The following is a 16,931-nucleotide window of genomic DNA, read 5'->3' as shown; positions in this document are numbered from 1 at the left end:
GAAATAAAAACATTTTAAACCAAAATAACTTTCAAATAATATTTCATAAAGACTGTTGAACAAGTATTAGCAGATGTTCAAGAGTGCTGTGGTTACCTAAGATGGTTACAATGAGAATACCATGTATATGCAGTAGGATATGTTTTATGGAATGAATCATCTGGCAAATGGTACACTTCTTTCCGGAGCAGGGAGATAGCTTCCATTGCCATGAGTTGGGATGATGCAACATTGTTCCTGGCTGCCATTTTATGTTGCTTGTGACATTTGATATAAAATGTGTTTTTCATGTTCATGTCAACGCCAACCAACATAATAATCTGATTTGTGAGCAATTGGTCTATAGCCTTTATTTCTATAATTTATATAATTAATTACAACTGAACAGAATACTTAACAGGACTTAACCGTCGGAAATACAAAATGTGCAATCATAGGGTGTGTTTGCAGTGATATGTTAGGCCAAATTGTATGTAGAATAATCATACTTCGAGCAAGATTTTAAACTTTGAAAGGGAGGTACCTTTGATTTTCAGTGATTTATATGATAATTGAGTGATAATACCCTGGTTCAAATCAATTTAATATGGAGATGGATGCACTGGGGAATGGTTTGCAGGTGCTGATTAAATAACTGCAGAAGACAGAGGCGCTTGAGAGTGTAACAGTAGGTGCTATTGTAGAATGAACTGGAAGGAAGTAGTGCTTCAAGTAAATACCAAGTGGATGATGCTTTTGCTTGATGGAGACAGTAATGTGAAGCCTCAGCTGGAATCCTGGCTATTCCCGGCAAGATTCAGATTAGTAAATGGGATTAACTTTTCCCAGTGGAAGAGGAGAAACAACACTTTTGCCCAAATTGTTATTGGGGTCAGGGTATCATGAGCATTTTTGAAGTGGAGAATCTGCAAGAAATCAACACTGAAGTGCTGAAACATACATAAGTGGTTTGAATTGGGTACAGCAGAACATTTAAGACTAAATTAATATATCCCTGTTCTCTTAATAGATTCACCTGTTACTTTACTGAAGGTTTTCATCTATTTGGAATTACCTGTTATTTTAAGATTGATGAACCTAAGGGAAATTAATACAATCATTTTGAATTTCTCTATTTTGCAATTCTACATGTTCAATGTTGTTTACTTTGTTGATGCCATGTTATTTTCTCCATTATAAGTGAACTTATTGAAATTTTCTCTTTAAATTCTTATCTAAGTCCCTCACATAAATGTGACACTGTGTTCAGAAGGCACACTTTAGTTAGGGTGGTGCCTCTATTTACTCATTGCAAGGATGCATGCTACAGTGGCCTTCAGGCTGTCTGCCTTCTCAGAAAAGCAACTCTTCCAATTATTCAAGTTGAGGTCAAGGGTATATTAATAGGAGTGGGTATGATAGACGAAAGACCAGACTTCTATCAGATTACATGTTTTAATACTGATACCAATCCCCATGGCCTTTTGTTTATTTGTTTTTGTTTATAATATTAAGCCCCAGAATTGTTTCTCTTTATTGAAAATAAAAACAAATTTAAGTGACACAAGAATTGTAGTAAAGAACCATGTATTTTGATAGTGCATTTTTTTTGTTCCAGGGAAGTATGCCCTATCTTCTGGAATATTCCATTTCAAGAACCAGAATGGCATTGAAGTGTTTAAAGTGGCAGATTTCCCCAGCTCAGAAATATCCTATCCTGTGTTTTCTTTATGAGGCATCTTGCACATGTGTGTGCAAAAAAAGCCTTAGGACTTAATAAATGCTGGCACAACCTTAGAGATTCCATGAATGAACAAGATACTACTCTAAGCGGAAGGAAGAATTCTAGAGCATGCTTTTGTATGCAGAAAGCTTTCCATTATTTAGTCCCTGGGGGGTAGGTGGTGTGGAGATGGTGGGTATAGTTGTGCAGTTGTTGGAGAGTATGGGACAGTGAGTGGATGGGACAGAGTGCCTCACAGTGCGGTGGAGATTAGTAGAAGATGATTCAATCCAAGCAAAGTGTTTTGAATTTCTTACTAACCTGTTTGAATTAGCAAAGACCTAAAAACAGAGCTCCATCCTCTTAAGTAGAGTGGCACTACATGATTTAAAAGAAGGGAAATAAAATAATTAGTAGTCGGTTAATTTAAAATTATAAAATCATATATAATTTTTTCAGCAACATTCAGATTCTGAATACAAATCATATGAGTGTCTCAATTTGTTTTCCAAGTTATTAAACACTCATATTTTCAGGATGTATGTAACTAAGATGTTTCTCCTTTCTTTCATTGGCTCTATTCTAATATACTCTCGCTGAGCAGCTGCCGTTAGTTGGCATCTGCAAAACCCACACCATGATCATCAGGCATTACAAGTCCAGTGTTCACCAAACTGTCAATGCCTGTTGTGATTAGCAAAATGGAATGAAATGTGTTTTATTCCAACAAGAAGAAATCTCTCAAACAAAAAACAGCCACAGCCTCATGGCCCTTGTTTAGAACCACATCTTAAGGAGGGCACTACAAAATATCACAGTTGCTGTAAAAATACACGGAGAAAAAATCTTTTTCTTTACTACTAAGCCTTTCATACAAAATTATGTCTTCAATATCCCATTGGTGTTTACTTAATTTGGAAATGGGTATAATAACGGTAACAATACCATCCCTCATAGATCAGGGGATTGTGCTTACAGATTGAACATAAATGCACTTCAGAAATACAAACACTGAAAAGGATAAAATATTTCTCAAAGGGAAATCTGGAAAGGGTAATTGAATAAGCTTGGATCTCTGAAATATGTCATGGTGAGTGCAGTCAACATGTCATAATTAGTTTCACTGAAGACCATTCCAACAATCTGCTTCTATTCTCCCCGCATCATTGTTCGCAGCTAGGCAAATAGCCAGAGGACAAAAGGAATCAAGTTCTGACAAAACATGAAAGAGTAAAAAGATTTAACTGCTTTTATCAAAGAAACTGAGAAGAACTTTGTGTAAATAAAGTGAATACTTGCCATCAATATTTCAGCAATTGCTTTTCTCAATGTCTGCTGTTGACAGATAAAAAAAGGTGGCAGTTGAAACTTTTTTGCAATACTTTTCAAGATTTTTTTAAAAAAGGGATCAATAAGCACATCAGTGCAAACAATGAAGAGACTTTAACTTATCAGATCATAGGATGTAAGGCTCTATTTCAATGATTCTGTAACATTGACTGCATTGAAACGCTGGGTGCTTGACTGAGGTAACATACTGTTAATGTTTCCAAGTCAAAATATCAGTGATAGAGATCAGAAATGAAAAGTAATTTTTATCATAAGAGATAAATTTGCTTTCTGAGAATTATGATTTAATATTAAGAGAAATAAATTTCCAAAATACCCCATGACAATGACTTGATAAAATTGAAAGAAGTTCGAAAAGCTAACTCAAATGTGTTTGAAGTTTGCAATTTAAAATGGAACATTACAATTTTATTGATATAAAGTAACATTGAGTGAATTTGGGTTATATCAAGAATTCTGATTACATTTGAATACAAAGACTGAAAGTTGGATAGAGTGATTGTGTTTGTTAAAATAACATATTAATTAAAATAAGATTCTGAACCGAGGAACAGCTAATTTAAGCTATTCCTTTGTTTTGCTGTATGTCATAGCAGTTGAAAGTTGTTGTCCTATTGTGGCTTGAACTGTCTACCACTATTTTGTAGTATATTTGTTGGTTTTCTCTTGTTTGTTTACAGTACAAATTACCATTAGAGCAAAGCTTCTTCAACTCTTTCTGCCTCCCCCTTCATGAGGCCTTCAGCATGGTGACCATCCAAGCATAAAAACATGCTTATCTGCAAATGAATGGCAGTTCTATGCTTCATTAAAGCTTCTTTCTCTTTTGGCACTCACATTGTGACCCTTTTGATATTAATTCAAAGGCCAATTAATGAATGCGGGTTGTCTTTGAAGTGAGGTATTCAGGGCAGGCAATAGGATGAACCTGAGGCTCCAATGGACTATATTCATTCAGTAGCCCTTCAGAAGGGGTACATCCAGTTCAGAGAGTTTTGTTTCAGCTTGTGGTTAATGTAGCGCAGCTGATTCTGTGTTTGTTAATTGCATTATATAGCATTGAGTACTAGCAGGGCCACTCATAGCCCATTGCGCCTAAAGTTTATTTTAATGTTTCCACTCATTTTGGCTGAGAGTTCTGATGTGGTTTATTATTGTTTTGTAATTTATTGCACCAAATTAATCGATTGTACCCAATTGCATTAAGTGTTGGGAGTTGCTGAATTGGTGCTGCACAGAGTTGACTAAGAGCTAATTTGGCTGCACTCTCTTAACTATATGCACTGAATTGGGATTCACTCTACTGTGACCAAATCCTTCATAAGGCAGTTTGAATTGACTAAAAGAAAATGGACAAGAGAAGGTCAAGGAGAAAGGGCTAAAGAAGCACTCTATTTGTTAGAAGTATTAGCCAAGCAAAACTCCAGATAGCAACAATATGACCACAGTTAATAGACAAGCCAGACAGAGGCATGTCAATCACTAATCTTGGAAAGCAATAGACTGTAGCCCACTGTTTTATCCAATTAGCTTGGTAAACTCAGCACCTGTGATGATAATGTGTCCATTCCAGATTGCTGAGTTTGTTAATTAATTACAGAGATAATATGTAGCTTGGCTTTCTATGACTTAGTACCAACATAGAAATGTATCCCCCTCCCCAATCACCGAGTTTTCACATTTAAGCAGATGAGCAAAGGAAGCGCTCAACTTCGAAAAGAATAGAAGTTTTACACCTAACAAAGTAACTGAAGTTTTATAAATTCTAATCTAATATATTTAAAAATATGAAAGAGGCGTGGATCCATTTTGTGTCATTGATAATTTATGTTTTATCAATGTAGCTATGCTAGCACTGTCAGGTTAGTGGCTTCATAGCACCTGCTCAGTAGCATTATCTGCTGGGAGTAAAATATTCCGTAAAGGACTGCCTTGGATCCAGCCAGCCATTGCAATTTCCTTGGTAACTACACAATAAAATTACATCTATTTGCATAGAAATGCATTTTCAGACATCTTTGTGTATGTTTAGTTAATAATTGTGCTGGTGCTTTCACCAAAACTGGTTTTGAATAGTCACATAACCATGTAGCCTATTAGTCATATTCGTTTGGTTTGGTAACTTGGATCTTCTTCAGCTTTAAACAAATAAATATTTAATTACTGGACGTAGTCTTATGATCATGCTCCAGGAAAGATAAGAAAAACATTTGTAATACTGAAATGATCAGTATGTCAAGAAGTTTTCCTCAGATCAAATGTACAGCTCAAATAGTTCAAGAATAATAATTTGTGTGTTCACATCATGAACTAGCATTTTTAACTGCGAAAACAAAGTTTGGATTTTATGTCGGCTTAGGATCTGCCTTGATATTATACTTCATTATAGAGGTATTGTTGACACTTGGAACTTTTTAACTATATCAATATTGAGGATATGGATTGTTCTGATCTGGGTTAGCTTAAGATAAACATAACCACCTTACCCCAACTAAGATTGGTTGGATGAATGGAAGAGGTTTATCACTGCTGAGAATTGGCCTGTTTTAAGTGCAATGTGCAGACTGTGTTGACCTCACTAGCATGTTAAATAAAACAAGATATTTATGGCATTTCTCTCTGTTACTTAGAAATAGAACCAGTCACTTCTTTAAAATGCAGGTTTTATTGTTGTCAGCGTGTCTGTAAATACTTCAAAGAGGCACCCAAAAGTTGCTAGGTCTTTGCAATTAATCATAGTTAATAATGTAAGGTATCAATTTCTCTTCTGCATTTCATGTACATCTTCACTGTTTGCTTATATATATCAAAAAATCCCAGAAGATGTCATGTTAATTCAACATACAAGAAAAATAGTATTCCTTGAGCACCAAAGTTCTTATTTTGATCAGATGGCATTTTAAAATGTTGTTTATATTGTAATGGGTGATCATTTAGTCGAAAGTGCAGCATTACAACAGAACTGTATTGAACAGATCCTGATGCCTGGTGATTGATGTATATGTTGATTCCCATATCAATTTATACAAAGAATCCCAATGATTGTGCCATATCCTTTTCCCCACATTACTGAAATATGGATATTGGATTAACTATGTAGAGTTGTAGGAGTGCTTTACCATAAACTGTGAATCCAAATGCCTGAATGAACTCTTTGTTTATAGTTGGCAATTGCTGACCTGTTCAAATATAAAAGAAAAGAAGCACTGACTGAGTCACTGAAAAGAGATTCTTGACCATTGCCCTCTTGTGGTCATGTGACATAAGTTATTTTAGCCTGTACACCTTTGCAAATAACTTGAAAGCATGTCCTCCAACAAATAATATTAGCCAATAACTGTACAATGGATTTTGAAAATCTCCTCAAATAAAATGTCTGTCTGGGAATATGAATTTGGATGAGTTAATCACCCTGAAGACAAAGATGAAGAAATTGGATTAAGGGATCCACTGTGCTTCTGCTTAAATTTTCCTCTCAAGTGACCAAAAGCAGAAAGAAATGATAGGAGGTAAAAGAAAGAACTACATACCATAAGCATTCATTCATATTAAGTCTGTAGAGATCCATTTAAAATGTCCATTAAGACTATTAGCAATATATAACTAAAATATTAAAAACAAAACCTATTAGCTTCAGAGTCTTTTGTGCACTAAGAACAGTGCTTTTAATATCACACAGAACCCTACTAAATAGATAAATAACACTAAAATGTCAGACCGATAGTGAAACGATCTTGTGTTTAAATTTTCTACTCAAGTAAAACAAGTTGCTCATATAACTTGGTGGCAGGGAATCTAACAGCACAACTTTGGAAGGCATGCTTGTAGCATATTGCCAGGTCAAAGTTTATCATAAGGTCAATTTCTACCAATGTTTCTCAGTTTGAGTTTCAATTAACTGATCATTTACTTTTGACTGGCAGTGAAAAGTGTAATCCCTGAAATATATGCAGTGAGGTGTTTGTAATTACAATCAATGGTTATAACATTCAATAACCAGATTTATGTGAGAAAAAGAGTGTGAATCACAACACAATTATTTCCATAGTTATGGCGAACAAACTGTGGGGAGGCTGACTTGATGTTAGCACCCCAGGCCAGCATAGAGAACTTTCATGGTGGATTTGCAGTTTCCACAGCAAGAGAAATATTCAGTGCTCCTACGTTTAAAAAGTAAATGTTTTCACGGTTCATTAACTCACATCAGAATACAAAATCAAATAACAAGGGCAAAAAGGAAGGAATTGGTATCAGGGTAAAACAAAATTCTACGTATCATTAGAAGTATCAATTTTGCATGAGTTACGTAATTAAAATTCAACTTTCATATGGCCCCTAGTGGCCATAAAAATGTCCATTTTATGCTTTTCAACATGGCTTTTTCTAATTGTCCTGCTCTCTGGCATGACATAAACAAACTTTCCTGGGGTGGTGCCAATTGGAAATTTGTTCCTGGTTTCACACCAGTGAAACATGTGTCCCATCTCCACATGTGACGGTGATTGTTGCTGTGATCATATCCATTAGGAATCATGCTTTCTAAATGCCTATTTTTTTCAACTGTAAGCAGTGAATGTAGATTTTAACCATTAGATATTCTTCAATAAACTTCATAATTTACAGCATTGTTTCATGGTCTTCTTGTAATATTTTGGCAATAATGACTAAATGACTTCAAAAGTAAATCTGTTCTTAATGGAGGGTAATAACTTACTAAGAATAATAGGCCAATAGTCAACTTCTTTTAACACACTGCTAAATGATGTAAATTTCAATGTTTTATTATTCTGAAACCCAATGTAATTTTTCAACCTTCTGAAGCAATTTAGTTTTAAATATTATAATATGTGTAATTGTAGCAATTGGAGTAGATTTATTGAAAAACAATATATTTACTAACTAAAAATTGGAGAGTGGTAGTAGTATTTCTTCAGTTATTAACAAATTATATTATACTAATTAAACTGGGGAAATTCAGATAGCATTTCTTTTAGCAATGAAGGGGTTAATAAGTGACAAAGTTCATCCTTGGCCAATATGCTCCTGTTGTTTTGCTCCAGATGTTTATTTACATTTTAATTAATCTAAATGAGTTTAACTCTAAACTAAACATATTATTAAATAGTGAGCAGATAGCATTAAATAAAGTGAAATGACTTCATTATGTTCTTCTTAACTTATGTACAGCAGGGGGTGGAGACATCAAAGTTTTAATAAATAGTTTATGCCACAATATTTATGAAATGATTTTAAGTAGGACTTATCAATTTTTAAGACAACTTAGGCAGGTGTAAAATTAATATTTTTAGTAAATGATAGGCACAGATGGGCCAGAAGCCGTTGCCACATCATTGCCATGAGTACATCTGCTTTACTTCAATGTACTGTTATATGTACTCAGTCAATCACTTTGTTCTATTTGCTGAGAAGCTAAACTGGTCTGATCCGCAAATAAATTGTTCATTTGTCTTTTTTCCCTTTTGTTTTGTTTTGGTAACACATGTCGACAGCTCAATTACCCAGTTCATTAACAGCTCCCAAAAGACTCTGTGGCTGGTCTATGATAGCAACTGTGCTTGGAGCACATATGGTCTGTAAAGGCCTCGTGCTTGATAGTTATATAAACGAAGATGACTGCTGCCTTTATCTTCAGTATTTCATTTACCAGGACTATTCCTCACAATGCAAGCAACTGTTTGTAACTGTATGAACTGTATGAGATTTCCTCCACAAAGATACTCCCAAGTATTCTTGGCACTTTGTTTAACTCGAATATGTTCCGGCCGATGTTTCTATATCTGGTAAAAAACATCTTAAAACTTGGTTTGCAATGTTTTCCACAAACAATCTAACCCAGAACTTATTGAATACACCTCAGATCTTGACAAAATAATTTTATATTCCTCCTAAGTTTGCCTTCAGAAATTTCTATACATCTTAATTCAAGGACACTGGGAGATATCAAGATTTGAATAGAATGGGTGCTGAATTGTGAAAAGCCAAGTCATTGGGCTGTTATATTCTTGTATATTATTAACTGCATGGACTTTAAAAAATCAACTGCTGTCAAAATACAGCAGCAAGAATATCACACAAAATGCTACCATGCTTTTAAGGTTTCAGAAAGGGTAACCACAATATATAAAGCCATTGAAGCTTTTCTATTTAGAACCAACATTGAGTAAAATATTGGATCTTTTAAACTATAAAAACCTACAGCCAGCATTCCAATTGAAACAGACAGCACAAAAGCAGTGTTTCATAAGTCCAGTTTAAATTAGGGATATTCTTTTGGATTTGGATTTAATAATTGAAGTTGATTTAAACAATGTTTGTTCTGAGTTAAACATCAACCTAGATGTGGTAATAATGCAAAAAGCTCGAGGGGGGCTCCTAGTTGACTTTAGACCTTATGAACTTGTCTCCTGCTGTTTACTATATTCATATTTAATCTGATTCTCCACCCACAGCAAAACCACTGTGGGACTTCTTGGATGTCAGAGTTTATTTGTACCATTTTGGTTAGCACGGAACTGTCAAGGGCTTATTTTGTTATTAATGACCCCTTGCTGTGGAGCTGAGAGTCAGGAAAATGGAAGAAGTGGAAGTTGGTCGGGGGATGGCAGAAATTAAATGTATCTTCAGTGAAGACAAACTAGTTTAAAAAGCTCAAAGGCACATCAATTGATTTTATCAAACTGCCACTCTTCCCTCTATAAAATCAAAATAGTTAAACTCTCAGTGACAGAAAGTGTAAGCTATTGCTTTATTACACGTTATGGATTATCTAAATTCTCAAAACAATACTTTTTGCATGATATATGCATTGTTTGCAACAGCACACTAAATCAAATTTTACTGCTGATAAAACAACTTTTTATGTTAAAACAAATACATGGAAACGTTGTACAACATGAGTACCTCCAGGTGCTATGGGATGCTAAAACAGAGGGAACTGGATTAACCCCTGCTGAGTTTCCTACTCCAGTCCTCAACTGTTCTACTCCATTCCTCTTAAGTGTCTCTTTGTGCCAGGCAGGTGTCAGAATGCTTACTGTGAGGAAGGGCCTGTTGATGTATACCACAGATGGAGCGTGGAAATTGGCAGAATAGGCTTCTGCCATAGGCCACTTCTTAGGCCCCAACAAAAGGAGCCAAATATGTCAACAAAAATCCTGAGAACCACAAAGAGGAAAGTGTCATTTGTCATTAACTCTGATCCAGTGATAGGGTATCAGAATTACTAAAGCATGCCTAGTTTTCAGGCAAGTAAAAATGATAGTTCTAGTTCTTTAGAATGAGAAGTTTGGTTTAGTTTAGGGAACAGGTGGCTTTTGGCAGACTGCAATTCTTTTTTCAGTACATTCAGCTGGAAAGATTATACTACCTTTAACATGTTGGAATTTTGTTTAAGGATTTATCTGAATTAGCTTTATTATGGGCTAATAAAATCTTTTAATTTTTAGCTTTTTTTGATAAAGATTCACAAATGGAACAGGACAAAGGGAAATAGATGCACAAAGCACAATGAATATGATTGATGGATCTCTTCGGAAACAACTTTTTGCCCCATGGTGTGGCTGTCTAGGTTAATAGAGTATTTAATTCAAAATAAAAAAAAGTCTGGTCTATGAGTGAAATTTTCTTATGCTTTTAAATTATACATCTTCTTTCAGTGAGCATCTTCTTCCACAAGCCCACTGCGCCTTTCAAGGATTATTTTTTATTAACATTTTTGCTGAAAGCCATAGCAGCTGTGGAAGTACAGACAATGTTGCTTTTTTTAATCTATCACCCTTGGGCAATAATGGGGAGTAGTGGAAAGATTCACAGGGTGATTAATAGTCTTGCCAGACCTTGGCTGTCAAGGCTGTAACCATCCTAGTCTAGAATGTAAGGTGGTTGGGCTAGAGAGCTGGAGAAGAGGCAATCAGACCAATTGGATATGAATATCCTTCTGGATGTCAACACAGAATTCAGAGCCATTTGCTGTAACTGCAGCAACTTTCCAAACCCACACCTTCTGATTGAGAGGAAGGCATATAACCAGTAAACCAAATGTTGCTTCATATGGAAATTGTCTCTGTTGCTTTAATACCTGGGGGTGCAGTCAAAACATTTGAATTGTGCAACAGCTGCACATTTTGTTATTTATCTTCTATTTGTGAAGCTCTGTTGAAACTTCCTGGAAAAGTAATGTGACTTGACCATAGAACGTATTATATAATGAAATAGGGGCAAAGAAAGGGTCCGGGCAGTGATGTGTCATCTGTGGAATGAACTAAATTCAGTTGATCAATATTGGCACAATTTCAGAGCGCTGCAAGTCAACTTTTATCACTGCTCTAAACTTGATTGCCTGCTGGAAATTGACTGGGGTACAGCTCTGCTCAGTGGTGTGGCCTAACTTTAAGAGTAGCCCAATATAAAGGTTTACCTGAGGCCACTCCACAAACAAAATATGTCAAGCACAAAGCTTTGTGATCTTTGTTGTATTGTGGTTGTAGTTGAGATTAACTTATTTCCACAACATTGTATGGATTATGAAGTCAATGATAAGGTCAAAATGGGAGCAAGAGGTGCATGATGGAGCTGGTGGACAAGTAGATGCTGCATTCCTTCTATCCTTTGCTCTGTATGCTCCCGGTGAAGGTCAATGTGGAGAATTGCAACAAAACAGTGCTGGTGGTGTCCTGCAGTGTTTTGAGATGTCTGCGATAGATAGTCCATGTCATTAGACAATGAGCTTTGTTCCAGGTGAATACATTCTCTGCGATTTCTGACGTGCAAATGGAGGTGGAGTCTAGTGACATGGGAATCATAGATTAAAGATGGTGGATGGCCAGACAGTCAATCAGTGATTGGATGGGCAATTAAAGGTTGAGGGCTGGAGATGGTAGGTATCTGGGCAGATAACTGGGGCTCTGAGGTCAACTCCTGTTTTTTTCTAAGCAGTGAAAGGGCAGAAGCCTGAATGAACTGGAGTCAATTGCCTGTGCACTTGGGTCTCTGCTTTGCTGCTGGACTCACCATTGAACCCAGGCATGGAACATTGAATCACTGAAGAAAGATGGGCATCACATCTTATTCTCAGCTTCATGCTAAGGAGAGTGGATGTGGCAGTGGTGACCCTATTCATTTTAATGGGGAGGGATGTCAGAGACTCATTGTGAAAATAGTGATTTATATCCATTTTAAAATTATTTGTTAATATTTCAATATTTTCAATTAAATTTATTTTAAATACATTTTATTTTTATATTCATATATCTTTGAATAGTCTTTAAATGTTTCTGAATTTTGGAAGTAGAAGTAGTTAAAGATGACCTTATAGGTGTGAAAGTTTAAGAAAAACATGAAAGTCAAAATAACAGCAGCTGATGGAAATTCGAAAGAATAGCAGAAAATGCTGGAAACACTCAGCCGGTCATGCAATATCTGCAGAAGGAGAAATAAAGCTACCAGTTCAGGTCCAGGGCCCTATCTCAGAAATGGAAAGAGAGGAAACAACTTTGTATTCATTCAAATGTGAAATGCAGAATGAGATGATCTCCCAAAAGGAATGTAAAGTCAGAAAATGGCTGAAATACTCAGCTGGCCATACTGCATCTGTGGGAAGAGACGCAGATTCAATGTTTCAGGTGAACACTCTGCATCAGAAGCCAGTTAAACCTTCTTTCTCTTCCCACAGATTTGGACTGACCTATCGAGTATTAAGAACATTTTCTGTTTTATTTTAGATTTTCAGTTTTACTTTTATTTTTGACTCTCCAAAACTAACTTGTTTTCTCTGTGTTTTTTCCCCCTCTTTTTTTAAGTTCTGATGAAAGATTTTTAACCTTTAATCTTACTGGGTACATTTAAAGGTGGGGCTAATAAGTTCTTGATTAGTAAGGGTTGGGAGATGGCAAGAAAATGGGATTGAGAGGGAAATAAATCAGCCACGATCAAATGGCAGGGCAGATTTGATGGCCCAAATGGCATAATTCTGCTCCCAATTGTTACGGTCTTAAACGTTAACTCCTTCTTTCCTAAACTTTATGCAGCCTGCTTGCATTTTAGATTTGCAGCATCTGCAGATTTTTTTGATTAATGTAATAGAATGCAGTGGCAAAATTGTAAGCTGAGTAATTGTCCATCACCGGTACTATTTCACACTAGCAGAATAATAATTTAGAACAAGTAGTCAATGTATTTACCGTATTTACTCCTTTAACAATTTGTAAGGTTTATCAAAGAGATCTCAAGACTTTTTATTTTCTATTGTCAAATGCTATGAAGTAATAGTTAAAATAATTAAAATGCTTTCAGCCCTATTAGTATTTGCAGAAGCAATACTTTGCGTCAGAAAAACATTTATTTTGGTCATCAGCTAAAACACTCTGCTGCAGAAATTTATCTTCAACCATACAAAATAGGAGCTAACCCATAAATTTATATTTCAAGCACGACTGCTTATGTATTTTTCAACTCTCCATCAACAACTACACTTCCATAATTGCACAATTGGTGTAAAGAGAAAGAAATCTCACTAAAATGTCATGAACCAAAATGTCATGCTGTGTTCAGTTCCTTATGAAATTGGTTGAAGTGTTCATATATCACTGCTTTAACAAAGCCAAATATTTCCTGAAGTCACAGTAAAGGTCAGAGTAGAAAGAGCTGCTTTTAATTCCTAATTCCTTGTTTAATTAAACTTCATGGCATATCCAGTTGTGGTGCTTATGGCTTCCCTCCCTTTTTCATTTGTTCCTATAGTGAAGAATTTGTAATCCCATAGAGTGTTATTGCTTTCCAGTTCCTGATCCCTTTGCTAATTGCTGTCTTTCCTACTTTCTCCCAGTTTCATTACTCCTTGCCAGAGCTCTTTCCAGACAAAAGCAGCAGAGGCCACATCAAACCACACCGAGGAAGAATGTCATGGATACATAAATGGCTTCTTAGCGTTCTTTTGATTGTATCTTTTCTTACATTTGAACTGATCCCAAGCTGCTGCTGGAATTTCTCGTCTATAATGTTCATTGTTAATTATATTCAGTTTTAGCTTATGAAGTGAAAAAAAATTCATTTGCAATTTCCCGATGTGTAATGTGTTTATTTTCTGACACTGAATAGAGATTACAGCCTTATTTAAACTTAGCATTTGACTACAGCTAGACCATTCAATAAAATTCTGATTAGGAACCCTGTGTTCACTCTAATTTGCAGATTTATGTGGTAAAATGCAGAGGTTAAACTATTGTCAGTTAGATAACGGTTATACTTGACGTGAAATCAGAGCACCAATAAAATTTGTCAAAATTTGCTTCTAAATTTATAATGACAATTATTTATTTTTGAGCAGCCTACGTTTTGCACTCATGGAATGGGCATAGGATGTTCATTGATGCCTTCTGTCCTTAGTTGCTGCTGGCTCTCATAAACATAACCGCGATAAATACAAAATGCCAGCAGCAACTGAGATCAGTTACAATATAAGAAAAGATACAAAAATGAATGCTTACAAGACCACAGAATGTTAATTGCCTCCTGCTCTTTCCCAGTGTTGCATAACTGTTTGTGTTCTAGAGAATACATGTCTGAAAATACATAATATACATGACTCATTAAGGTTTTCATAGTTTGTTGGTATGATGTACATATTTTCTTTGTAGCTCTTCAAAAAATTGCTAGTATCACTGGTCAGAACTTATTATGTGCATTAGTTCATAGTCTCAGATAGACTGACTACAAGTAAAGAAATAATAACTCTTTTAGCTGGGGAATTTATTATCCAAGTATGTTGAATTTCTTACTGGCCAGTTAGACGTCACATTTTGGAGGGAATAAGTTACCAGAAGTTGTCAGCAGAGTAGTGACTGCGTACATCATTGATCTTGTAATCATTAAAAGAAGATGGAATCAGTTTGGATGCCCTCATTTCGGGGCGTATTGCTGTGATCCGCAAACAAAACTAGCACACGGGGGATTTTGCTAAAAAGGGACATATAACACAAGTTGGATTTTCATTACCCAGTTATTAAATGTAGAAATTTTATACTTGCATTTTCATTGTTATGATTTTTTATGACATAAGGAGAGCTGATTTAGAGGAAATGAATTTGAAAATGTGAGGAAATTATTAATATTCATCAATGCACTCTTTATTTCCTGTGATAATACTACTACTAATAATAATAACTTATTTATAGAGCATTCTTCATACAGATGATGTAGTTCAAAGTGCTTTACAATGGGAAAAATGCAAACATGAAAATAAAAGACAAAAAGTTGTTAGTTAAAAGCAAGGTTAAATAAATAGGCTTTGAGCTGGTGTTTAAAAGTGTCAACTGAGTCTGCATCCCTTATAGTTTTAGCTTTTGAATTCCACGGTTTAGAAGTGTAGTTCAAAAAAAGCTAACCTATCAATTATCCTTTGAGGGAGATATTTAAATTTAAGAGGCCAGCAGAAGATCTGAGAGCCCGAGCAGGATTATGAAAAACAAAATTATAAAATATGTAGCTGTAGCAGGATTATAAAAGAGTTATATTATAACCACAGGTGCCACTTTAATAAATGAACAAGTAATTTAGCAAGTAATTTGCTGAATTATTACAATCAGCAAAATTCAATAAAGAGAACAGGGTAATAAAAGGAGCTTTTGTAATTGTATTCCAGTGAAATAGATTAGTATTTTATTCATATTTTAAAATTGTGCATTTTTTGTTACTTAAGTACCAAAGGTGATAAAGCTACCGCTTCTCAAATTACAGGTGATTGCAAAAATTAGGAATTTGCCAATGATAATAAAGAGATTTCCACTGTAATGATGCAACATCAAAGCTCTTATAGAGTCTATAAGAACCAAAAAAAAAATCATTGTGAGAACTGCTACAAGTTCGAGTTAAATAGTTCACATTTGAAATTATTTTCAAAAATGTTTCAAATTTGAAGGAAGATTCTTTAAAATGAAGTTTGGTTTAAAGTCAATTCTATGCACCTCCTGAATCTGAGAGATGAAATCACAGGAGATCATTAATGCTAAATAAATGAAAACTGCAATAATAATAATAGAATATGGAGATGTATAGAATAGGAAAAGAGTGTGAAGTTCATCTGACTGGTTTTGAAAATGCACAATCTTATTTACTCTTTCCTTCAAATACCTTGTTAAATAATTCATTATTATCATCTCCATGGCTTCTTTGAATATTTTACTCTGATGTTATCTAAACTTATTACTTTCTAATCCTTCTAGTTCTCTAATGTCCTCAATTCTGTCTCTCGTTTCAGTGTTTGAAGCAATTTCAAACACATTTAGGGGTCATTTTCAGTTTCAGTGAGATAACAACATTGTAAACATTTAGGAATTAACTGCAAAGTACAGTGATATTTCCCATTGACTTTAATAAAAAGGAAAAACAAAACAAGTTGTTTACTGGTTGGGCAATATTTTTCCAACAACATTCATCCCCTGAAAAGTTGCAGCTTATACTAATTCTAAATCTCAAAAGATTGTCTCCACAGGTCATCTTTAGCCATGATACGCAGTCCTTATAGTTCAGATCCTTTAATATATATATCCATTTGTTATATTTACCTTCAAATGGTTGGCCATATCTGCTGAAAAGAATAGACAGGTTCACTATACTCAAGGTGTAGTTGTGACCACCTAAATGAAATCTATCTTAAACTTTGATTGCGAGCAGGTTAAGTAGTTTGCGTCTTACTGGAAATTCACGCAGCGTTCGCTCTACAAATCCAACACATATCCATAGAGAAGATATCAGGAAAAACACGGTTACAAATGGCATACCCGATTTTGCAAAGTTAATTCCCGTTCACATTAAATCAAGCCTTAAGCTAAGAGCTGAGGACTTCTTTAGTATTTCATAAAGG

General features: G+C 35.1%; 1 protein-coding gene across 4 annotated transcripts in view; it reads left to right on the top strand.

The window, feature by feature from the left end:
• Nucleotides 1-16,931, top strand: part of pax3b (paired box 3b) — a 92,364-nt gene that overhangs the window by 14,912 nt on the left and 60,521 nt on the right. The window contains exon 5 of one of the 4 annotated variants that reach the window (XM_073040939.1): nucleotides 13,896-16,879. The exons of the other annotated variants lie outside the window; for them this stretch is intronic. Within the exon in view, the coding sequence (XP_072897040.1) occupies nucleotides 13,896-13,984 (89 nt within the window). The 3' untranslated portion in view covers nucleotides 13,985-16,879. Of the gene's footprint in view, nucleotides 1-13,895; nucleotides 16,880-16,931 lie in introns of those variants that run through there. 4 annotated transcript variants of the gene reach the window in all.

This window comes from Hemitrygon akajei, chromosome 3 (genome assembly GCF_048418815.1).
Source record: "Hemitrygon akajei chromosome 3, sHemAka1.3, whole genome shotgun sequence".
In the NCBI taxonomy this organism is placed as follows: domain Eukaryota; kingdom Metazoa; phylum Chordata; class Chondrichthyes; order Myliobatiformes; family Dasyatidae; genus Hemitrygon; species Hemitrygon akajei.
This window is presented reverse-complemented; position numbering and strand designations above follow the sequence as displayed.